Genomic DNA, 25,963 nt, shown 5'->3' on the forward strand with positions numbered 1-25,963 from the left:
AAAAATACGTTTCCTCCCATAACTATCACGGAGAAAAGGATCAGATTCACTACTGCTGATTGAAATCACTTAATATGTCATCCGTCATAAAATAATATATTATTGTTTTAAAGGAAGCGCATATGATTATCACAGACCAGGATGACTTCAACGGTGGAGGTAAGGACATATTTTCTGACAAGGTCACGACACTAGCTGGCCTCCTGCTAGACTCGTAAATGTTGCTTCTTTGGGAGATCTCTGATTCTTTTTTTCTCCTGATTTCTTTAACCTGATTTAAAGATACTGCTTCCTACAAGAAATGCTTGGAAGGAGCTAAAACTTTTTATCCTGCAGGGAAATAATGGAGAGAAAGTATTGAAAGTGAGCTTTGCCTTCTGAGATGTCAAAATAGGGCAGAATTTTTACATAAGATGCTTTTAACACTTCTTTCTTGCTTACAGGAGCTCAGTACTATTTAGTTGGTTATTTCTGTTCATCACTATTAGTTCATCACCATTTCTGATAAGTAGTTAGAGCTCCAAACAGGAACGAAATTGCTATGAATCAACATGTGGGAAATGGATAATACACTCTACTTTTATAATATGGACAATACGTTTGTTGCCATTAAGACATATTTTCTTTCATTTGTGACACATGAAAACAAGCTGAAGTTGAGTTTGGCTTTTGTGGCATAGAGCCAATCTGAGCACATTTGGAGGTAATCTAACCCCTGAACTTATCACAGAAGTCTTTGACCCGACCTCCTTTGTTGGATACCAGGATTTTACCCCACTCTGCTCATAACCCACTCCTCACTGTAGTGGCCTAGAAAGAAGAAACTTGGGTTTGGACTCCAAATCAGCTATGTGATCTTGCACCTTAGACAAAACCACCATCCCTCTTTTGAGATCTCACTGTGTTACCTGCATAATGAGCAGGTTGGGCTCAGCCCTCCCTCACAGTGCATGATTAGAAGGCTCCTGTCACTCTCACACACAAGATTTCTTTTTGTTCTCTTTACGTAATTTACTCTTTGCTTAACTAATTTAAAAGAATTTGTTTGTTTTTGTAAAGTTTGTCTTATTAAAAAGCCACACATTCTTTTAGATAATGTAAAAATGCAGACAAACAACAAGAATAAAGCAAATGAAATTCACGCATAATCTTGCCAACCAGTAAAATGTTACACGATATAGCTTCCAGATATTTGTAACTTGCTTCTTCAGTTAATAACATATCGAGATTATCTGCTCATGTACTTAAACAGGCAGACAGCATAGTTTACTTTGCTGAGTCTCTTTCACTGACTACTTTGTAGATAATAATTATTTTATTATTATCAATGTTTTAATCAACATCCATGTTCGCAAATCTTAGTATGTAATGCTAACAAATTTTTAGGATAAATTCCTAAACTGAGAATCTCTTTTTCATGGGTTATGCTCATAAAAAGAAGTATGTTTTTAATAAAACAAGAGTAATTCATTCTTATTGAAAATATCAAATAGTCAAAAATGTATAATATAAAAAATTACCCACTGCGCTCCCTAGAGGTAACCCTGAATACTAGTTTGGTATATGTCCTTTTAGATAATTTATCTATTTATTCATTATTTAATAAAATGTATAGAATAGACACAATGTGCCATAGTAGTCACTGGAGAAACAGCATTGATCAAAGTAGATACAGTTAGTTCATTCATGGAGCCTAAGACATTAGCAATAGAGTTCTTAAATAATACACTAATATCTATGTATACAATTACAGATTGCAATAGGTGCATTGAATGTGTGGCAAATTGTTTGATGAGAGACACAACAGGACTAGTTAATTTACACTAATAGGTGAGAGAAAGTGAGAAGATATCAAGGAATGTTTCACTGAAAGACTAACATGTACATTAAAATCTGAAGAATAAACTAAATTAGCCAAGTGAGAATATAGGGGATGACTGGAGGAGTGGGATTCTGGATTGGAGGAAGATAGGAGTGCTCCAAGTTCACACATATACTGTGCACAGTCCTTGGAAGTGAAATTGAATTTGGTGACTGAAAGTAATCCGGTAAATCTGAGAAAGGCAGGTAGGGAAAGACTAAACAGGTAGGCAAGAACTAGGTCATGGGGTGCCCTGGAGGCCATGTCGACCTGATGATATTCATTTGAAGAACAATAGGGAGCTATTGGAGGCTTTCTCCATTAACTAGGTATGTATGTCCAGTTTAGGCAGTTCTATGCCAGATATAGTCTGTTGGTAACCAGCACCATTTCCCTATTCCACTGTATCTTAGGGGCCCTGATGAGCCAAATCTTCACCCCCGACACTCTCTTGCTACCTGGTTTCCAGTGAGGTACCATGGAAAGCAGTTGAGGGAGGTAAGAAGGCAGGAGGAGGGGTGACTTTATCAGTAATAGTGACAGGTAAGTGAAGGCAATCAGTGGTTCCAGCAACTGCAATAAGGGCAACATCCAGGCAGCAGCAACAGCAGCCACACTCCTGTAACTCCGTGGGGAGTGGGGCCCTTAGTTATTTCCTGGTCTCTCCTTTACATCTTTTTCTTCCTTTTGTTCTCCTAGCCCTTCCAATGCCCTTGAATGCAACCCTCTGCATTAAATCCTTCTTCTCTGCTTAAAATATTTAGAGTGGTTTCTGTTCTCCTTTCTAGATATTGATTTATTGAATGCTTTTGATTTAGACAAAAGCTTTAGTTTCTTCCTGACCATGTTTTTTGCATACACCCCCAAAGAAGTTTTTGATTTAGACAAAAGCTTTAGTTTCTTCCTGACCATGTTTTTTGCATACACCCCCAAAATGTCTTTATGAATCAGTGTGCTTTAATTCTCAGTAACACTTGGCTACTTGGCTACAGTTTCATTGTGAGTCTTGCAGAGTCATCAGTAAAATTAATAACTGAAGCATTTAAAGCAAAATAATTCTTCAAGAATTCTCTAAGACAATTAAAGAACTGTAATGTTTTAGGATTACAGGTCCTTCTGGAGCAGTTCTAATTTTGTATGTGCTATCTATGTTATCCTTCTACCCCTGACATTAACAAATTATGTGCCTGGCCCTGAAATTATTGGCCCTTATATATGTTAGTTTTCCAGTGATACAGGTGGTATGGATATTTGCTGTTTTTGATGTCCATAACTTATTCCCACTTATTTGTGAGGAGCCTCTCTATATGACTGTATAGGAACTAGTCTTTCCTGCCCCACACCTTCAGGTGGGATTAATGGTGCTCTTGATGGTGCTGGGATCTCAAGCAGGGCTAATTTCTTACTCTATTTCTAAAATTTAAATCTGGACACAGAGGGACCAAAAAAAAAAAAAAGACTGAAAATGATGACAATTGATGCATCTTGATGATAGCAGCCCAAGGCTACCTATTGGTTCTTGCTCTTGCCTATCCACTGGTTCTGGGTTGTGTATGAGGCCTGGTTTTCCAGATTTCCCTTTGATTGTGTAAGCTGTTCCACATCCACCTGATAATTTGCTTCTCTCCTTGAGCTGAATAGAATTAAATTCTTTCTGTCAAAAGAACCATACAAACAGAGTGGGATTGTATTATTTTTTCTTTGTCATTCGTGGTAAAATATACATAACAAAGATTTTTATCATCTTAAAATTTTAAATGCACAGTTCAATAGTAGTAAGTACATTCACACTGTTGTGTAGCCAATCTCCAGAACTCTTTTCATCTTGCAAAATTGAAATTCTATACTCATTTACAACTTCCCATTCCCCACCTCCCCAAGCCCCTGGCAACCACCATTCTACTTTCCTATGAATTGACTGCTCTAGGTGCCTCATAAGTGCAATCACACGTTATTTGTTGTCTTGTTTTGTCTTGTTTCTTGAGACAAAGTCTCGCTCTGTCACCTAGGCTGGAGTGCAGTGGCACAATCTCGGATCACTGCAACCTCTGCCTCTTGTGTTCATGTGATTCTCTTGCCTCAGCCTTCTGAGGAGCTGGGATTACAGGTGTGTGCCACCACGCCTGGCTAATTTTTGTATTTTTAGTAGAGACAGAGTTTCGCCATGTTGACCATGCTGGTCTTGAACTCCTGACCTCAAGTGATCCACCTGCCTCGGCCTCTCAAAGTGCTGGGATTACAGACGTGAGCCACCACGCCCAGTGGCATTATTTGTTTTTTTGTGACTGGCTTACTTCACTTAGCATGATGTTCTCAAGGTTTATCCATGTTACCTCATGTGTCTGAATTTCCCTTATTTTTGAAGCTGAATAACATCCCATTGCATGTATATACCACATTTTGTTTATCCATTTATCCGTTGATGCACACTTGGGTTGCTTCCACCTCTTCACTACTGTGAATAATGCTGCTATGAACATGAGTGTACAAATATCTCTTAGAGACCCTGCTAATTCTTTTGAGAGTATACCCATAAGTGAAATCACGACTTTTTGAAAAACCACTATACTATTCCCTATAGTGGCTGCACAATTTTATATTCCCATCAACAATCCAAAGGGTTCCAATTTTTCCACACTCTCACCAGTGATTTTTAAAAAATATTAGCCTATATTCTAATGGATGTGAAGTAGTTCTCTTCTTTTTTGAAATACATGTTGCACCAAGGACAGCCTCTTGTATCGACAAATGGTTATGTGGAATATAAGGAACAATTCAATACTAACCCAGTTCTCTTGTGGAATAGCTGTCCAGTTCACTAAAGTCTCTTCAGGGCTCCTGGACCCAATTTGTTTGGTAAGTTTCTTCCGTTCTTCCCACTTCTCTCTGTATTCCTTCCATTCATTAAGTTTCTTTAAGCCTGGAGAGAATGAAATGAGAATACTTCTTAGCTGCATTTGCTTTCTCTTATGATGAGTCTGCTAATCATTTCAGAAAGGGCTTAAGTCTTTCCGTGTTAATACATTCAAAATGTAGGTTTTGGATAATTTTTTTTTTTTTTTTTTTACAAAAAGAATAACTAAAGAGGAAACTTAAGCCACCTGCTAGGAATTTGCAAACAAGGTAACTAAGGCTCTTATTAAGGAAACATTTAGAATCTTTCAAAAGCACTAGTATTGTTGGTTCTGACTTGAGATAACCTGAATTTAAAAAGCCTGGCAACCAGTCCTTAGCGCTCACCTTTCAAAACCTTCACAGCCAAGAGTCAGACGCCTAAATGTCTCCTCGGCATATTTGCATCCTGACAGCCTCACTGTGGGGGTTAGAGGGGTGCATATTTCCTCAGTTTTGGAATATTCCATTTTGGCTTTTGTGTGTGTGTGTGTGTGTGACAGAGTCTCACTCTGTCGCCCAGGCTGGAGTGCAGTGGCGCCATCTTGGCTCACTGCAAGCTCCGCCTCCTGGGTTCACGCCATTCTCCTGCCTCAGCCTCCCGAGTAGCTGGGACTACAGGTGCCCGCCACCACGCCCGGCTAATTTTTTTGCATTTTTAGTAGAGACAGGGTTTCACCGTGTTAGCCAGGATGGTCGATCTCCTGACCTCGTGATCTGCCCACCTCGGCCTCCCAAAGTGCTGGGATTACACCGCGCCCGGCCCCATTTTGGCTTTTCTTCAGCTGTGCCTGAACCAGGAGGTCTGAGACTCTCAGCTAAGTGTGGGCTAAGGAGTCAGCCCTCCTGGATTCCCAGGCAGTCAGCTGGGCTCCTCTGAGTAAGGTTCTTAAATTTTCTGAGCTCCAGTTTTCCTTATCCATAAAACAGGAATAAGACTGCCGGCTTGTAGGCCTATTGTGAAGGTTAGTTACAGTAATGAATATACACATTTCCAGCGTGCTATCAACATAACAGGCAGTTTAAAAATGAATAAATAATTTTCTTTATTCTTTATGGAAATTAATATTGGTAGATGGTCATTATCTAAAAGTAAAATTATGAATGTGCCTACTCTTTGAATGTGTTTTCTTACCTTTTCTTGAATTTTTTTGAGAGTCCTCAAAAATTATACTGAAAAAAAAAGTTCAACAGATCTATTATACATCATGGTGACTATAATTAATAACAATATATTGATTACTTGAAAATTGTTAAGAGGATAGATTATATGTGCTCTCCTCACACACACACACAAAGTAAGGTAATGTATATGTTAATTAGCTTGTTTAGCCATTCCATAATGCATACATATATCAAAATATCCTGTTATATACCACAAATATGTGCAATTTTTATTTGTCAATTCAAAAAACAGGGCCGGGAGCGGTGGCTCATGCCTGTAATCCCAGCACTTTGGGAGGCCAAGGCGGGTGGATCACTGGAGGCCAGGAGTTAGAGACCAGCCTGGACAACATAGTGAAAAACCATCTCTACTAAAAATACAAAAAAAAATTAGCCGGCCATGATGGCGCGTGCCTGTAATCCCAGCTACTCTGGAGGCTGAGGTGAGAGAATCCCTTATACCTGAGAGGCAGAGGTTGCAGTGAGCTGAGATTGCACCACTGCAATCCAGCCTGGGGGACAGAGGGGAGATACTGTCTCAAAAAAAAAAAAGAAAGAAAAATAAAAAAATAAATAAATAAATAAACAATAATTCTGGGCATCTTATGTTTTAAAGAAGTTTGGCTTGTGTTATTTTTTTAAACCTACATATTTTTTCAAGAAATACCTAACTTTTCCCTAAACTTCCATATCCAGTCTTTTTTTAAGTTTAGATTTCTGTTGTATTATAAATTTTTCCTCATAACTCTGTATACACACACACATTTTCTATTCCTTTGACTGTTACCACAAAAATTATAAAATGTTTTGTATTTATAGAAGTTTTACCAAATATTTTCAAAAAGTTATTTTGATTGTTGACATTCGCAGAAACCCAATGAATTAGTAGGTGCAGCAGTTATTATTACTGTTGTTTCACAGATGGAATGGGAGATATATGACTTTCCCAAGACCTTGAAGCCAGTAAAGTGGTGGAGCCAGAACTCAGACCCTGGCCTTCAGTTTCCAAGTCCAAGATTGTCTCCACCATATCTCACTGTCCCTCTCCAGGGCCATGTAGTGAAGGGCTACTGGCTAAATAAATGGAGGAAACAAGCAGAAATGTAAGGTTGAATGCCTGTTTGGAATTCGGAGGAACCAAGTATTAGCAAACAACTGAAAAGTTATGCTCAAAGCCTAACAAGAAGCCAGTTGCATTGGGAATACTTGAACTGCTTCAGAATTTGTATATATATTTAAGACAAGGTCTCGCCCTGTCACCCAGGCTGAAGTGCAGTGGTACATTCCTGTAGCTTCCATCTCCCAGCCTCAAGTGATCCTCCCACCTTTCAGCCTCTCTCAAGTAGCAGGGACTACAGGCCTGCACCACCACTCCTGGCTAATTTTTGTATTTTTTGTAGAGATAGGGCTTGGCCATGTTGCCCAGGCTAGTCTGGAACTTCTGGGCTCAAGTGATCCTCCTGGCTCAGCTCCCCACAGTGCTGGGATTACAGGCATGAGCCACCACACCCAGCCTGGTACATTCTTTAAAACAATGAAAAATGCCCTGCATATTCCAGATTTCTCTTTTCTCAAATATGCCATTCTTATGTCGTAAATACTAAATTCTTATTTGCCTTAGTTAATGGATTTATAGCTTAAATATATTTTCTGAATATTTCCTGTGCGTACTTTCTGTAAAAGAAATTAATAAACATACCCTATATTTTTAATTCTTATTCTACCCACATTTAGAAAGGATGCAGGGAGATTCTCTATGTATCTGATATTGTGGCTAAGAATGAATAAACGAATGAAAAAATCGGTCTGAATCTATTTCTACATGTCATACTAATTTATTCAGGCCTTGTTAAATCTCTACGATCAGCCAAAATTAGAATAAGTCTACTCTAAAACAACTTGGCATTATGCTTAAAGAGCAAAAAAAATAAATAACTGCTCCCCCAGCAGAAAATTTATCTTATGGAAGTACTACTACTCACATTCCAACTCTGTATATACATATATGAACACACAGAAACAATTATATGCTTGAAAATTAAAATATAATTGCTGACTAGCAAATAGCAGAAAAATCTTCAACAAAATTAAAGTGGTGGAGGAAATTATAGTAGATCAAATGATGGAATATTGGGAAACTGCTACATTATTATTTTGAAGAATTTGTAGCACTATGCAGTGTAATTTTTTTTTTCTTTTGACACAAGCAAAGAAAGAAAAAACAAATCTTGTTTACACGCAGTTATAACAATGAAAAAAGGATATTTTGCATGTGGACAAAAAATTAAAAGGAGCATAGAAAAGTCAAAGGTTTCCCCCCTTTGTGAATCAGTTAACAGTACTCGTATAATGAAAAACAAAAATAAGAAACTGAGTTCCTTTTGGCATACAATCCGTAGAAAACCTGTAAGTCGCTCTTTGTCCTAATTTAAGTGGATGCTGTGAACGTGAAGTGATACCAGGACTGGGTTGTGGTGCACTTGAGCCCTGACTGTACCACATGGGGAAAGTTCAGAACAATAAGTGAGACTCATTGTTGCCCAAGAACTATCACTTATGCTATCTCAAAACAAAACAAACATACTCTACATTCCACATATCTGTAGGGCATCAAGATCTCAGCCATCATATCTTTAAATCATTGGATCCCAAAGGGAAAGTAAAATTGCATGAAGGAAAAATACCACACAGTGGGGAAAAATACTCCTTTTTGTAAGTCTTTATTTTTTAGTTGCTCCTCCCATAGTAATGCACTGAAAGGCATAACAGTTTATATTGTACAAAGCATTTGAAGAAAGTACCTCAACTTGCCGATTATTTCAAAATGAGATTACAAACAAAAAGAAAACAAATCTGGTTCCTCAATAAAGGGCAAAATAACTGAATACAGTCTGTTATTTACTTCTCTCTTTTAACATAAGGTTGGGAACACTTCATTTTACAAATAGGATTAACATGAACATAACATCGCACAAGCTTGCAGACAACCAGCATAAAATATGGAGTACAGTTTTTAATCAGAAGAATCATGCTTCCATGAAAGAAATTATAATCGTTTATACAATTGAATCGATTTCAGTATTACAAAAACTAAGTTGCATCTATTCGTATTTAGTTCATTAAGAAGGAAAACAAAACAAACAAACAAAAAGGAATGTTAAGAAAAGCCAAACACCATTTGGCACTCTCATACACAGGTCGGGTCACCTTGGTCCTTGAAATTCGGAAAGGGGTGTGCCTCAGACGTCATAAAGTAGTGGCTGACTGGAACAGTGCTATTTTAATCAACAAACAATAGTTTGCCAACAAATAAATACATGATACACGCAACACACACACAAAAATAAACATTAAAAACAGTGACATGATTGTCTAAAATTAAGATGTTATCACAAGGATTTGGCAAACAATTTATTAGTGGTACAGCGGTACTGGTGATGAATAGGTTACTTCACTGACTTAACCTCTTTGAGTGTGAACATCCATAGTTTACAATATACACATACCCTTTTTCCCTAGTTTTAAACAATGTACTTAAGAAGGCAAAAGGGGGAACAAGTACTCCCTGTTATCAGTTTCTATAATAATTGACTGTGCATTTCATCCAACTACTTCTGTCTTCAAAGGGTTAAATTACATAAAACTTTAACGAAGAAAAAAATTAAATCTGTAATTAAAAGCAACTGTTCCCAATCATGTCAGGTGATCTTGTACAAAAGAGAATTCAGTTTCTATGGAGTGTTCATTCATATCAATGCTGCCATCTCAACTGCCCTTCTCACCCACCCATACCCTAAGGTGGGGTAAACTGGAAGATGCCTTCAGCCCACCAAGTTTTTTGTTTTCACTGAATCACTTTAAGTCGCATTGATTGATCTTCCAGAAGTCAGCAGCTGCCTTTGCTGTGCAAAACAAAATATCGAGAATAAATAGTTTCTTTTTTCTTTCTTTTCTTTTTTAAATCATTCAGTTTAAGGTCACTAGACTTTAGATGAGTGACCCTGCAGGTTTATAAGGCATTCTGCTCAGCAGTCTTGTAAATAGTCCTATATGAAAGAGCCATGCTACTGTTGGACTTGGTCCCACTCTGGTCAACCTTGATAACGTCATACGTGGCTTATGGACTGGATAGCACTGGATTCCGCCGCAGCCCTGGCCATACTGTGCCACACGTTGGAAGAACTGTGGGATGTAGAATGGAGGGACTCCTTGTCAGACAGTGACAGCATCATAGCATATGCCTGGGGTAAAAAGGAGAGAGACTCAGTAAATGGCATTTGAAAAACATCACTTTTAGTTCAAAGAATATTGTTGGTAAATGGAAAGGGATGGGACCCTGAGTAGGGGCATCCTTCATGGGTGTGTTTGGCAAAGAAGGCGTATTTTTTGTAGAAACCACATGGGATTACTGCTGGCCTTTAGTGCCTAGGGGCCCCAAAAGTGACACACGCTACAGAACCAAAAAGAACTATCCTACCTAAAATGCAAATAGTGCTTCCATTGAGAAAAATGAGTCAGTCTCCTGTTCAACTATAAATACAGTCATCCATCCACTACATATGTTCAATTCACCAAAAATATTATTGTGTGCTTATGACTGAAACCTCAAATATTAATAAGATATAGACCTACCTTGACAGAGCTGTGGCCTAGTAGAGGATACAGCCTGACTCCTACACTTTATAACCGAAAGCACTGAAGGTGCTTGAGTGACTTGCCCAAAGTCACTCAATTAGATAGATAGTGGGAGAAGCATAACTAAAATGTATTTCTGCCCAACTTTTAACCCATTGTCTTTTCTCCAATTTCCCTCCATGCTTGACATACTCAGTCCTGGCACCCATAAGTTGAGGTGGATCAAATCAGCTCTACCAAAAAAATAAAACCAAACACAAGACCCAACAGTGTTCTAATCAACTTGTTTTCCAGTGTCTGCTGAGCAGAAGGTGCATGGAGGTGCTCTGTGAGGAAGTACTCTTTCTTCCCTATTATCATGTCAAATTTTAAATAACTGTTCAGAGAATCCCCTATTTACTGCCAAGCAAAATATTCAAATGAAATGTTTGGTCTTGACTTGTAAGTGAACTTTTCACTGTTGATTTGCTATTGTTGGTCTCATCCATTGCTAAACTTGCTTGTCAAAATGCTGCTGAAGTGGAATCATTAAAGTCCTGCCAAAGACATTCCACTGTCTGTAAACAAAGACAAAATGCCTCTGTTGTTAGGCAGAATTTCATCTCTGGGAGTCATGCTGAGACATGTGGCCAGTCTGTGGTTTCTTCCATAATCATTGCATTCAGTTAGAAAATCTACCCTTGTAGGCTGATTTTTGATTTGCTGGGTCATCGCTCTAAATGTACACATTTGACTTTTATGTATGCAATTTGTCTTTTGGACCTCTACAATATCTCATGATCCATTTAACAAATATTTCTTAAGCATCTACTCTATGCCAGGCTCTGTGATAGATCCTAAGAAATTAAGAATAAATAATATAGAGTACTTATCTTTGGCAGAGTTTAAAGTATGGGTTAAGTGAGCATTCAACCTAAATTATCTATTCTGATTATGTACCTACTTTTAGAGAACAAGATAAAGAGTATTCTGAAAGAGTTAAAACAAATTCTGATATTTGGGAAGATAAAAAGGAGTACAAAGAAAATTTTGGAATTTTAAGTTTTAATCCTGCCTTTAAACCTGCCTCTACTCACCTAGCTGTGTGACCTTGAGCAAGTTGCTTAACCTTTTAAGCTTTACTTTCCTCCTATAAAACAGATGATAGTAATAACAGTACTGGCCTCCAAGAGTTGTGGAGGAATCACATGCACTAACTTACATAAAGTGTTTAGCTCAGTGTGCCTGACTGAGGTAATACATAAATAGTACCTATTACCATGAAATTAATTTTTACAGGATAGAGTTTCTTGAGGAAGAGCACATGCAAAATGCAGCTACTATTGTACTGGTCAACTATTTTCAATTCAATCACTATAAAAATTACAGACTATAAAAATTACAGAATAAATATATGAATGCTTTGACTAAAGCATCTGAGCCTTTAGATTCTAGAAAATGGCAAAACAGCATATCTGCCTTTTTGGTAATCAAAGGAAATAAACATTTTCATATATAAGGATCAGTGCCCAGCATATAGCTGGTAGTTAATAAATGAACGAATGAATGATATTATGAAATAAAGTGAATTTGCAAAAGGGCCTGACCATTTTCAAACTAATCTATATAACATGATCAAGTAACAAGAAAAATATGACTTAGGATTGCAAAATGCTAGTGTTTCTTATAACAGTAACAGTCTAGCTGGGTTGGGACTTTATGTCAAAATGCTGGTACTAAAATGTATTATAATTATATCCCTTATCTGTAGGTTTTCAGGCCCTTTTGCTTTCTATCACTTTTGGCAGTTTCTGGAGTGTTTAGGTATTATATCTTACAATAAATAAGAAGCATTTTTGGTGGACTAATTAAAAGAAATTTAAAAAGAAAAAACCATGGCCAGGTGCAATGGGTCACACCTACACAAATCCCAGTAATTTGGGAGGCTGAGGTGGGAGGATTGCTTGAGCTCAGGAATTTGAGACAAGCCTGGGCAACATAGTGAAACCCCATCTCTACACAAAATTGAAAAATTAGCCTGGCATAGTGGTGAGTGTCAATAGTCCCGGTTATCCAGATGCCTGAGGTGGGAGGATCACTTGAGCCCAGCAAGTCGAGGCTATAGTGAGCCGTGATTGCACCACTGCACTCCAGTCTTAGCAGCTGAGTGAGACCCTGTCTCAAAAACAAAGAAACAAGTAACAAAAAACCAAAAACCTTGATACTCAAGTTATCTCTAATCAACAAGGATGGAAGAATGGGAAATCAAGGGTTAAAAAAAATACTAGCCACCCCTTATGGATGTCTCTAAGTAAAAATGAAATGTCTACTCTAGCTAGTTTACCTTTAATGTTAAAAACTGGAAACTTCATTTTTATCCCCATTGAATAAAAATCCACTTACCCCTTTTACAATGAAGAAATGGTACCTATAGTCTTTAAGTGATGTTCTTAAGTTCATGGAGGTAGGCTCTAGGAGCCTCTGTAGATGCTGGCTGCTTTAACTTCAGTTGAGAAAGAACATTTATTTTGCCTATTACCATACATAATATCTCAGAACTTTTTACTAAATTGAATATTATTTAATGATTTGTATTATCCCATTGACACAATGTTTTTCCCACCTTCTTTGGGATATTATTACATTTGCTGTTAAGACAAACCCAGACATCTTACCCAAATAGAAAATCATTTCCAAATGTACAAACTAATACGGTCACATTGCAGGTCAGGCCACCTACAAAATGAACTAATGGATCAGGCAATTAGACCACAGTGCCCAATAAATATGATAATAGGAAGTTTCTTTATTTTTAATTGACCTGAATGAACAATCCGGTTGAGTGTGGACGTCAAACAAAAAAGTACCGACTTCCTTTATTTTGTAACAAAAACACTGAGGCTCTTTTAATTGCTATTTATGGACCCTTAAATAGATTTATTTTTAGTTACCATAGTGCTGATACAATGTTGTAGAGCCTAATAAATTTGAGTACCATTCATTCACTCATTCATTTGTTGAATTTAAATTGACAGGTTTTATTTCCAAATCTGCCAATAAGTTGGTGTAGACCTTTGGCAACTCACTTCCTTTCTGATCCTCATTTTACTATTAAATTACAACATGAGATGACTTGCTAATTAACTACACCTAACAATTTACTAGACATAGAAGGGGACAAAAAATAGAATTCACTTTTCAGAAAAATCTTAAAATATAATTACATTGACAAAAGTATAGACACGGAAAATGACTCTGAGGTAATACATAAATATTTGTAAACAAACATGATGAACTAACTGTACAAAAGTAAGAGAATTGCAAAGTCAAGGAAAGATGAGTGTAGGATGGGGCTTGTCATAAAATTTCTATACAGAATGCAGCTAAATTAATTGCTTTCTTGCTTAACTATTTTGGATTTGGTCATAAACACAGTAAAGATATGAACATTTTTAGAAAGGCATCTGACCCCATTTGGATTCTAAAATATTTCAAAGATAGAATATTTGCTTTTTGGTAATCAAAGGAAATGTACGTTTCATGCATAATGTAACCATGATGCTGTACTATGGGAAAATCTGTACCTGCGATTTGGACTTTCTGTGTAACGGCTGCTTAAGTTCCTCTGGCACATGGGAAGTACTAAAAGAAGACAGCTCAGCTTCAGAATACTGATTATCTTCCATTTTCCTCATTTTGAGGCTATCTGTGAAGTGCCTTATATGATCTAGAGCAGAAAGTCCACTTTTATATTCTTCCTCTTTATACCTAAAATGAACCAACGAAAAACACAGAAATTTTCTTTTCATTTGTTATCTAATCAAATCACTTTCATTTGAATCTATCTATACAACTGACAAACTTCATATTGTATCTGCAAGGTAAAGTAGCATGCATCAATTATTGGGTTTTTATAAATACTTACAAACATCATGTCTTAAAAATATATTTCTGTTAAGATTTTTAGTAACTAAAGCCAAGCATATATTTGAGATAAAGAGTTAAAGTCAGTGACACATTAGTCAGTAATAGGCAGAGACAGAATTCATATATTCATTATTTCCATTTAAAGTAAAGCTAATTATGACAATATTTAGTCAACATCCATCATGAAAATATAATAGTCCCATCAATTTAACTGTTTGGTTATTTCTTTTCATTTAAAAAGTTATCATCTATATAGATCACATATATATCTACTGAAGTGAAATTTATCTCAATTATACTTAACTGATGACCATGCCAGATTATTGTATAATTAGATAACGTCAAAATCTCTATTTTTCTTTGAGTTTTATAGATAGAGTCTAACAATAAATGATTGTGTACTTATGTAATTTTCATTTTATCTTTCCCACCTCAGGTTAATCAGAGTTGCACCAAACCTGATGTATTTATATGCTTGTGGATTATGTTGATGGCCACCTTATTTTCATCTATTTAAATCTGATCCATCATGTATCCCTTACTAATTCAAGTTTAATTTTTGTGATTTATAACTCACAAATTGCTTATCACAGGAGGAATTGCAACCGTACATGGATCTACTCTAGCTTAGTTTCTAAAGTCACCCAAGGTACTCACCTCACTGGGGATGTCTTGCAACTCATCTCCAGGGCACTGGTTTCTTCATAGTCATCCTCAGGGTTTCCTTCATGTAAATTACTTGTCACTGGTTCCTTTCCTGTTTTTCCAGTAATATCATTGTCTTCATCCTCCTCATCTAACAACACCTCATCTTCAACTTCTTCATCATCCAGCAAGTCTGAATTTTGACTGGTCACCAAAGCCTTTTCATCTTTAAAATGACTGCCATTCATTCTTTCAAAAGCATTAAAAAAAAAGTCCAATTGTTGGTTTCATTTTTAAAATTGTAATTTGTTCCTTTATTATGTCTTCCCAACAACAGTTTAGATTTTCAACACTTAACATCGGAAATGTTTTATTGTTTATGCTCTACGTCAACCATGAAAAAATAATGTGACTTCACAAATAGGAAGATAAAGAAAAAAATAATGTATGATTGTTCAGATTATAAATGAAGCCTCTGGCAGAACCCGAAAAACAATCTCGGTCTCCTATTTCTTATCAGACTTTGCTTGATAATTGATATTGCTATATATATCATATAAAAAGGCACATAAGTATGTTCTCAGCACAATTTACCTAATTACCATGTAAGTACCCACCATTTAAAATAATAGATTCCTGGAAAATTCATATCACTCATGGGCCATAGCTACAATACACATGCCTAAAGTGAATCTAAAAGTCCAAAGACAATGTTAAAGTAGTTGCCAAGAAACAACTGGTATTTACTGATACTAGATGACATTTGTGGTATATTCCACCTAACCACTCTACCCATATTTGGAAGTAATTGAGAGCTCACTTATTTGTACTATTTTCAAATTATTTTTTACAGTCTGAATGTGAAATAGTTCCTTGTTTCTCAGGAAAACACCAGGGTGGAAAAAGCTCAGGTATTACAATGTACCCCCATCACTTTTCCACATAACAAAAATGAGTATAATTTAATATTCAGATTTCCCAGGATTAAAAAATAAATAAAACAATCTTGGATGTGACAAACACACATAGTAAAAATCCATTTGACCAGAAAAAGTCATATCATTATTAAGCTTTTAATAAAAACAATCGCTTAACCTCTTTTATCAAAGAATGGTGAAAACATCTTTTGCACAGACATAAATTAGTTTCCAAATACACTGCCAACTTGCTTGCATGAGTGGATTAAAATTTTTATTTTAAAAAAATGAAAGAAAAAGTAAAAGAACAAAAAGAGTGCATGGATGAAAATCAAAAGTAACAAAAGTCAACATAATTAAGAAAATCTATTTGTTAATTAAGTTTTCAAATGTGGCAATTTACAGAGAATAAATTATTCATCAAAAGTAGCCTGGTAGGAGTTCAGGGGAAAAACTTAGATGACTCAACCTTCTTATTTCTGTGCTGTTTAGACATGTTGAAGCCAGATGTTGCAACTACACAGGCTCACAAATTGCCAATTAAAGGCTAGAAAATTTGAATAGGCATCTCAGAACCCAAATGGTGTGTTTTGTTCAACAGTTCTTATTTGCATCAAGTAAATATCATTATCAAAGTATAAGATTGTCACTGCTTCTTGCTTGTTCTTGCTACTTTGTCCTTCTGATCATCTGCTTCCTCTCTCCCTTTCACAGACAGACACACACACACACACAAATGGGCAAGTAAAGGGAAAGATACATCCAACTGCACACTGGTGTAGTTATCAGACTTCTCAGAGACGGGAAGGGACTTTTTTCTTGTTTTTCTTAGATACACTTTTATACAAGTTGAATAACAGAAGTGGTCTTTTTTTGTTATTTTAGTAAAAAATGTTTATTTGATGTTTGCCTTGAAGAAATTACATAAAATAATTAATTTTGACTTTTAATAACATCAAAAACAGAGGACACTAATCCAATAATACTTGTATGATGAAAAATAATGGAACTTTTAACTAATTTCATGTTATTTTGAAATTTACAATGTAGCATCTGAATTTAATAGGTCACTATATAGTTGTGTTCAGAAAAGTCTACTTCTCAACAATAGATATTTAATTATAGCTTACAGATAAGAAAAATTAAATCCAGTAGTTTTGGTGAAATAGTGTTTCATTAACTTCATATGCAATGTGAAGTGCTGGGTAACTGTTAAGTATTATCATTAACAGCATTAAAAGCTTTTTTAAATGAATTAAGCTATTCATGCTTAATGTTGGTGATGATAAAAGGGAGACAGTGCATCAGGGCAGTAAAAACAAGGATGGTCATACCCACTGAAACAAACAGACCAGAATTAAATGAGTAGTCACTTAAGAGGACATAAAGTAGCAATAGAATCTTAAGAAGACTATAAAAGCTTCTATGTAAAATATATTTGGGGGAAACTCCATGGGTATTTCATATATAAATGCATACATACATATGTACTATAATATGTATATTACATATATACAGAATATACATATATGTATTTATGTATAATACAGGTATATAGAATCATATATTACCTGTAATATATATAATTGACGATGTATAATAGTAACTACTATTGATCAGTGATTCAACTGAATCCCTGTGATGGCTTTCTCTTCTACTTCTGAAATTTTGATAACAGATTCTATTCAGCTATCAGATAGCTAAATCCTGGTAAAACTATGGGCTCTGGAACCAGAGAGCTCAGGTTGAATCCCATTGATTACTTATGTGACCTCTGACACAATGGTTTAAGCTTCAATGTCTCCGTTCCTTCACTGCTAAAATTATAGTGGCTATCTCATAGGGTTATGATGAAATTAAATTAATTAACACATGTAAAATGCTTGGAAGCACATGTGGTATTTAATATGTACTAAATATATACCAGTCTTTGGTGACTGAAGTAATAGTAGTGCCACAAAAGTGAGCATAGCAAGTATATTTTAAAACATGTTCATTTCAGTCGTCACAGAGTTTAAAAAGTAAAGACAGCTTTACCTCTCCTCCACATTCCTGGGAGATTGGCTGCCATGATTGCTGTTCCCAATGAAATTTCGAATTTCTGTGAAGTAAGCATCTTCTTTGTCATCCAGAATCGCACCTGTACTTTCCAGTTCAGAATGAGGCGATGATGTTGCTGTACCTGTGTGGAGCAGAAAGCCTTTTATGACAAAGATTGTTGTTTATCTAGCAACTTATTTGGAAACTCATTCCTTATGAATTTGATCAGTGTTGTTTCTTAAAACATGCCCTATGAATATTAATAATAATAACTTTAGAAAGTCAAAGTCTCCCCAATTTACCATAATACACATGCCCATGACGGTCCTTTGGGAATATATTGAACCATTGAAATCATGAAGTACAGTCTCGCAAAGAAGTTGCTTCTCTCACTAGCTTTTCCTTACCTCTATTGTGACATGAGAATATTTGTATTCACATAATGAGAATTTAGAGTGAGACAAATTATGAACAAGTCTTAAATAGATTCTGCCAAGAGACACTCTATATGAAGTCCTGGTTGCAGTCAACATGCCTTTTTATTTATTTATTTATTTTTTGGCTGCTATGCTAAAGCATATAACAAAATACAGTTTAAAGGCACACTGAAAATTCTGCATCCTGGTTTGCTGGGCGAAGCTGTGAGTTGACCCAGAACACTCCAGTCCAGGGATTGGTGCAGTATTAAAAGGACAATATTAGATATGCTGATTACAGGATGATCTTCCCCTTCCTTGCCCATGCACTGCAAGACTCACAATACCTGTATCACTGGATTGGTGTAAGGCTTACATAAACTTAAACAACTTTTAAACTTTAGCACTTTATATGTGGTTGAGCTTTACACCAACATTAGCTTCCTGTTGTTTATCTTGCCTACAAAGTATCTGTAATATAATAGTTCATCACAATAGTCTATATGACAAAAACAAGAGGTTAGAACATCCCCTCACCTAAAAGAGGTTATAATCTTGGTCAAAAAGTATTAACTTTGACATGTTACATGTTTAACCTTTTTTCCTAAAATAACTTTGATAAGAAAATTATAGTTGTATGCTATAAGGGTACACACAGTTAGTATGGCCAGTTTTGCACATTGGATTATACTTCTCTACCTAAAATCTAATATTTTAAAACTATGATCATTAAATTGCTGACTTTGAGGGAGACGAACAGTATATACTTTTAAGTACTAATCAGACAAGATCATAGACAATGTGCCTTTATAGTGGAAGAAAGATTAATAATTTAAAAATTCCATAAATAAAGATTGCTAGTCTGTATGAATCCAAATTCTTTCTGTTCTTAAATCTCTTTGCCTGAACTCTGTATCTCTCCTCCCCTACCCCCAAAGCATAACCTTTATTCTCTGGAGACAAATTGTGACTGCACAGGTTGGCTCTGCACACATATGCCAGCTGGCAAATGTTACTTAATGACTTATTATCTAACTATTAGAAGCCAAAGACTAGAAAACCTACAATCCCTTCTGCTAAATATGTGCTGGCAAGGTCCCAGTTAAGAAAAGTCTAGTTTTATGCCAGTTACTTTTATCTTAATTTCATATAAGAATTTGTGACAAAAACAAAGCACCACTATCATTTGCTATGGGTTGCTCTGATCATGTCAATAGTCTCATATTCCCAGTCTTAACAAAAATTACCAAGAGTGGTTCTCTGAGCTGCAGGCCTTTTACAAAAGCAGCTATGCTTTCTAGATTAATATTCAGAGGGTGACATTCTGGGGCTGCTACTCTAGAAACTCTGCCATGCCTAGAGGCCACATTCTGTGCCAACAGGTGAAAAGACGGTCCCCTGTATTTTAGGAAATCTTGTTTCATAAGTCTCCAGCGAGTTTAGGTCATTGTCCTCTTTGCTTAAAATTACCCATTAGGAAGATAAAAACATAATCCAAATAAGGCCACTGAATTATAAATTAATGATCACATTGCTCACATTATTCTAAAATCTCAACAGAAACTTGCTGGGAATTTTTACAATAAGACCTGATTTTGGCATCAAAATGGAATAAAAGAAGAAAGGTAACATTATCTTATTATCTTTTAAAACACGAAAAAGAAGTCATCTTTGACTTATAACACGATTTATTACGTACCGGACATGTTCCCATTCTCATGTTTCTTTAGGTGTCTGTCTAAATTGGTTTGTTGACCAAAACACCTATCACATAAGTGACACTTAAATGGCTTCTCTTTATTGTGGATGTTGCGAACATGCCTTTGCAAGTTAGAAGATATGCTAAATGATCTGTCACAGTATTTGCATCTGAAAAATAAACAAAAAGAAAATATTTGCAAGCACATTAAAAGGTATTTCTCAAGACTAGCTAGCCAGCTATCAAAAATCATCTCCACTCATAAAACGACATTTTAAAGAAAAGGCACAGGGAGAATACTATTCACACAATTAAGATTTCAATTCCAATATACTCTGATTGCTTTAAAGACTTTCATGACTTTATCAAAAACCATAATAAAATATTAGTGATTTGATTGCTCCCAAATTCATTAATCAGTACCAATATTTTAAGTAAACCTCATAAAATAAAGCACATTGAGGAACAGTAGCATTGTTTTATCTTCTGCTTAGGACAATACAACTAATTTTTTTGTAAACAAACATAAAACATTCATATAGTTTTCAAATACAATAAAATATCACTTTTTAATTCAAAATTTCAGTCTGATTAATTTCTCAGGAAATTTACTTTCTCAGTTGCTAATCCTAAAGAAAATTCCATTATCAGTTTCAAAATAGCAATCAACATTTTAGACTTTTAAAACTAAAACAATGTAAATAACTTAGTCTGATACCCAAGAATCAGCTACCACAAAGCCTTTTCTCTGTTAATCTTTAAACTGTTATAAAAAAAATAATAATGCCACTAAGTTCTCTTTTTGGAGTAAAAGCAAAGGGCTTCCATTTATCTCCCTTCCTATTACCCCCTATTTTTCATTTCTCTTTTTCTGAACGAGTCTCTAGCAGTCTGAATCAGGTCAGTTTTTCATGAAAGCACTTATTATTGGTTGGTTAGTTGTTTCTGTCTTCCATGTGATAAAAATATCATAAATTATTTTTAAAGTTTTCCTTTAGTCATAAAATGAAAATACAAAAATGCAAGGCCTCCTTCCCCTAGCTCTCATTAATGAAGAAGAAAAGGGTTTTTACTAATTGAGAAGGTATTGTCCTCTGTCATTTTAAGGTAAAGATTCCATTATTTGCCATCATTTGTTTATATGATTTTGGGGGACATGTTACTTGAAAAAAAAAGTTAACTTTCTCCAAATGACCTTTTTTTTTTTTGTTTTTTAGATGGAGTCTTACTCTGTCACCCAGGCTGGAGTGCAGTGGCACAATCTCGGCTCGCTGCAACCTCTGCCTCCTGGGTTCAAGCGATTCTCCTGCCTCAGCCTCCCGAGTAGCTGGGGTTACAGGCACGTGTCACCATGCTCGGCTAATTTTTGTATTTTTGTAGAGACAGAGTTTCACCATGTTGGCCAGGCTGGTCTCGAACTCCTGACCTCAAGTGATCCACACACCTCAGCCTCCCAAAGTGCCAGGATTACAGTTGTGAGCCACCGCGTCCAGCCTCCAAATGACTTTTAAATGAAAACTTCAATCTTACAGGACAGAAAATTCTTAACTCATCCTTCCATGTGTGAAGGGCCCTTCTCCTCCCACTTCTGAATGTAGAGTCAGTGGTTCAAGTGCTCTAAAGCAGAAGTCACCCCATTCCACTAGAGTTCTTGGGCTTCTGTGGCTGTCCTTATGTGATGCCAGAAGTCTAGTCAGTTCAGTAGGAAAAATAATCTGTTGAACTAGTTACTTTGGCATAGTATCAATAAACCAACACAAGTACTGATTTGATTTTTCCCCCTTAAAAAACTGTTCTGGCATCATAAGCTTCTTCAACTTTCCTCACTTACAATATTAATAAAAATTGTGTGAAACCCCACATTATGGTAGTTGTAATATTTTAGCTCCGGTTTTTTTTTTTTAAAAAATGCGTATAAAGTTATGAGCTTCTCTGCAATAACTCTGTTTACCTCCAAGGCCCACTGCAATGAGAACCATGCTATATTTAGCACAATTTATTCTGTGCTTAGCAGAATAACCTAGAAAACACTGTTATAGTAAACGTACTCCCACAAAACACTTTAGAAAAAAATTTTCACCCAAAACACTTTCTACACAAATCATGAGGAAGAGAGATTATGTTTCTGCCATGCTTCTAACTTTCTGCTTGCACGCAAAGGGTCTTTTCCAAATCTAGTAAGCATCATCTTCTCAAATCTAAATAAGCATGTTCTAACCAATGATCAGTTGTTACTTTCTATCTCCCCTCTGCTAAAGTCTTGGCCAGAAGAAGAATGCTCTAAATAAAAAATCATTTCCTTCTGCACAGCTCCAATAAGAGCCTAAGTTTTAGAAATTCTTAAAATGAACACATAACACAGTCATGGGCAGTATACTATTAAACCTTCCTAGTTATTGGATGTAGACATGGAGGTCAGACGAGCCTTTGAGATCATGATGTAAAATAAAAACGCTGAAGTGAGAGCACTGGACCTGGGTTTTAATCCTGACTCTATTAGTAGCAGACTTTGCAGAAGGCAATTAGCATATGTAAATCTGAATTTTTTCATTTGTGAAACAGAGGGGCTGATGCATCAAGGACACAGAGATGAATAAGATATGGATTCTCCGGGACATGGTGGCACCTGCCTATAATCCCTTCTCCTGCTAAGAATCAGGAGGCTGACGTGGGAGAACTGCTTGAAGCCAGGAGTTCAAAACCAGCCTGAGCAACAGAGTGAGACCTACTGTCTATAAAAAAAAAAAAAAAAAAAAAAAAAAACGGTGGATTCCACTGTCAAGGAGCTTGTGGTCTACTGGTATTTATCTTTCTGAAGAGATAATTTTCTACATAGGGACCATGTTTAACTTTTACTACATAAAGTATTAAAACCTAATAGAACTTTCCAGAAGGCACAGGTCAGCCACAGGAAGCAGATAATTCATGTATCATTTACATACCATTTTAATTTTTTAAAATTTTTCTTTTTGAAATAATTTTAGACTTACAGAAGAGTTGCAAAGATAGCACAAAGGGTTCCTATATACCCTTCACCTCAGTTCCTCCAATGTTAACATCTTACCTAACATTCATTAAAACTAGGAAATTAACATTGATGCAATACTATTAACTAAAATACAGACTTTATTTTAATATCACCAATTTTCTCCAGTGCTCTTTTTCTGTTCCAGGATCTGATCTAGGATCCCACATTGCATTTAGCTGTCACGTCTCCTTAGTTTTCTACAGGCTCTAACAGTTCCTCAGTCTTTCCTTGCCTTTAATTACCCTGACGCTTCTGAATAATACCAATTGGGAATTTGGTAGAATTTTCCTTAATTTGGGTTGGTCTGATATTTTCTCATTATTAGAATGAGGTTATAAATTTTGGGGGAAAATAGCACAGAGGCAAGATGCCCTCTCAGTGCATCCTATCAAGGGTACATGATGCTGACATGTCTAACTTCTGGCATTGTTAACCCTGATCATTTGGATAAGGTAGTATCTGTCAGGTTTCTCCATTATAAGGTTATTACTTTTTCTCTTTCTAATTAACAAATATTTTGCAGAAGATATTTTGGGGCTGTGCAAATATCCTGTTTCTCTTTAAACTTTCACTCACTAATTTTTTATTTTTTAAATAAACTTTTCTTTTTTTGAAGATGGGGTCTCGCTGTGTTGCCCAGGCTGGTCTTCAACTCCTAGGTTTGGGTGGTCCTCCTGCCCCAGCCTGTCTGAGTGCTGGGATTGTAGGCATGAGCCACCACACTCGGCCTAAATAAACTTTTCATTTTAGAAGAGTTCTAGATTTATTAAAAGGTTGCAAAGATAGTACATAGTACCCATTTTCCCCTATTGTTAATATGTTTCAGGTATGTTTGTCACAACTATTAAAGCAACATTGATACATTAACTAAACTATAAAATCTATCTAGTTCACTATATCCACTCATTTTAACATTCAATTGATCTTCCCTGTAGCAGTTATTATTGTGGTGTCCTACTTGTGATTTTGTTTTCCTCATTTTTTCTACACTGTTCATTGGAATTCTTCTGCAAGGAAAAAAAAAAAAACAAAAACCAGAGGGGCTGGACAAATAATTGTGTAAGCTCTCCAGCTATACCAAAATGCTGGTTTGTGGTTTAAAAAAATATATATGCACAATAATAGAGCCATTATTGGGTGGAATAAAACCATTGAAATTTTTGTACAAAGAAAGAGTAAAATGAACGTGATAACATAGTTTCCAGTACTCTTGCCATAACAAAACATGAGTGTGGAAACCTTTCCTTCCACTTAAGCAGAATTTCTGGTAATAGAATTTTCTCAAAAGGGGAAATCATCTAAAACTTCCCAGTATTACATCTCTCTGAGACCTGTTATATCAAGTGCATTCTATCATGTATAAATTGGAAATATATCACTTATAATTAGTGATTTATAAAACAGGTAGGAAAGCAAGGAATTTGAGAAAACTGATGTTTTAAGTTTAGCTCCCTCTAGCTTTCTTTTTTTTTTTTTCCGAATTTATGTTTTCTTTATTTTCCTCTGTTTTTATTTTTAATGGAAGTACAATTTATATAAAGTAAAATGCACAGGTGAGTTTTAACAGATGCCAGGTAGCCCACGGTTCTATAAACATTTCCATCACTCTAGAAAATTCCCTCATGCCCCTTGCCAGCCAATCCTCTCTTCTCCCCAAGGTAATCACTATTTTGATTCTTTTTTTTTTTTATTTATTTATTTATTTTTTTATTTTTTATTTTTTATTTTTTATTATACTTTAAGTTTTAGGGTACATGTGCACATTGTGCAGGTTAGTTACATATGTATACATGTGCCATGCTGGTGCGCTGCACCCACTAACTCGTCATCTAGCATTAGGTATATCTCCCAATGCTATCCCTCCCCCCTCCCCCCTCCCCACCACAGTCCCCAGAGTATGATATTCCCCTTCCTGTGTCCATGTGATCTCATTGTTCAATTCCCACCTATGAGTGAGAATATGCGGTGTTTGGTTTTTTGTTCTTGCGATAGTTTACTGAGAATGATGGTTTCCAATTTCATCCATGTCCCTACAAAGGATATGAACTCATCATTTTTTATGGCTGCATAGTACTCCATGGTGTATATGTGCCACATTTTCTTAATCCAGTCTATCATTGTTGGACATTTGGGTTGGTTCCAAGTCTTTGCTATTGTGAATAATGCCGCAATAAACATACGTGTGCATGTGTCTTTATAGCAGCATGATTTATAGTCATTTGGGTATATACCCAGTAATGGGATGGCTGGGTCAAATGGTATTTCTAGTTCTAGATCCCTGAGGAATCGCCACACTGACTTCCACAATGGTTGAACTAGTTTACAGTCCCACCAACAGTGTAAAAGTGTTCCTATTTCTCCACATCCTCTCCAGCACCTGTTGTTTCCTGACTTTTTAATGATCGCCATTCTAACTGGTGTGAGATGATATCTCATAGTGGTTTTGATTTGCATTTCTCTGATGGCCAGTGATGATGAGCATTTTTTCATGTGTTTTTTGGCTGCATAAATGTCTTCTTTTGAGAAGTGCCTGTTCATGTCCTTCGCCCACTTTTTGATGGGGTTGTTTGTTTTTTTCTTGTAAATTTGTTTGAGTTCACTGTAGATTCTGGATATTAGCCCTTTGTCAGATGAGTAGGTTGCGAAAATTTTCTCCCATGTTGTAGGTTGCCTATTCGCTCTGATGGTAGTTTCTTTTGCTGTGCAGAAGCTCTTTAGTTTAATTAGATCCCATTTGTCAATTTTGTCTTTTGTTGCCAT

The 25,963-nt window shown here is 36.0% G+C and overlaps 1 protein-coding gene across 19 annotated transcripts in view; it reads right to left on the reverse strand.

Moving 5' to 3' along the window:
- Nucleotides 1-8,621: 8,621 nt before the first annotated feature.
- Nucleotides 8,622-25,963, reverse strand: part of MECOM (MDS1 and EVI1 complex locus) — a 580,330-nt gene continuing 562,988 nt past the window's right edge. For all 19 annotated transcript variants that reach the window (XM_016942279.4, XM_016942276.3, XM_009446819.5 and 16 more), the window contains 5 exons: nucleotides 20,176-20,345; nucleotides 18,058-18,202; nucleotides 15,116-15,352; nucleotides 14,116-14,299; nucleotides 8,622-10,158 (listed from right to left, as the gene is read on the reverse strand). In XM_016942279.4, the coding sequence (XP_016797768.1) occupies nucleotides 10,024-10,158; nucleotides 14,116-14,299; nucleotides 15,116-15,352; nucleotides 18,058-18,202; nucleotides 20,176-20,345 (871 nt within the window). In that variant the 3' untranslated portion in view covers nucleotides 8,622-10,023. The remainder of the gene's footprint in view (nucleotides 10,159-14,115; nucleotides 14,300-15,115; nucleotides 15,353-18,057; nucleotides 18,203-20,175; nucleotides 20,346-25,963) is intronic.

Source organism: Pan troglodytes, chromosome 2 (genome assembly GCF_028858775.2).
Source record: "Pan troglodytes isolate AG18354 chromosome 2, NHGRI_mPanTro3-v2.0_pri, whole genome shotgun sequence".
Lineage (NCBI taxonomy): Eukaryota > Metazoa > Chordata > Mammalia > Primates > Hominidae > Pan > Pan troglodytes.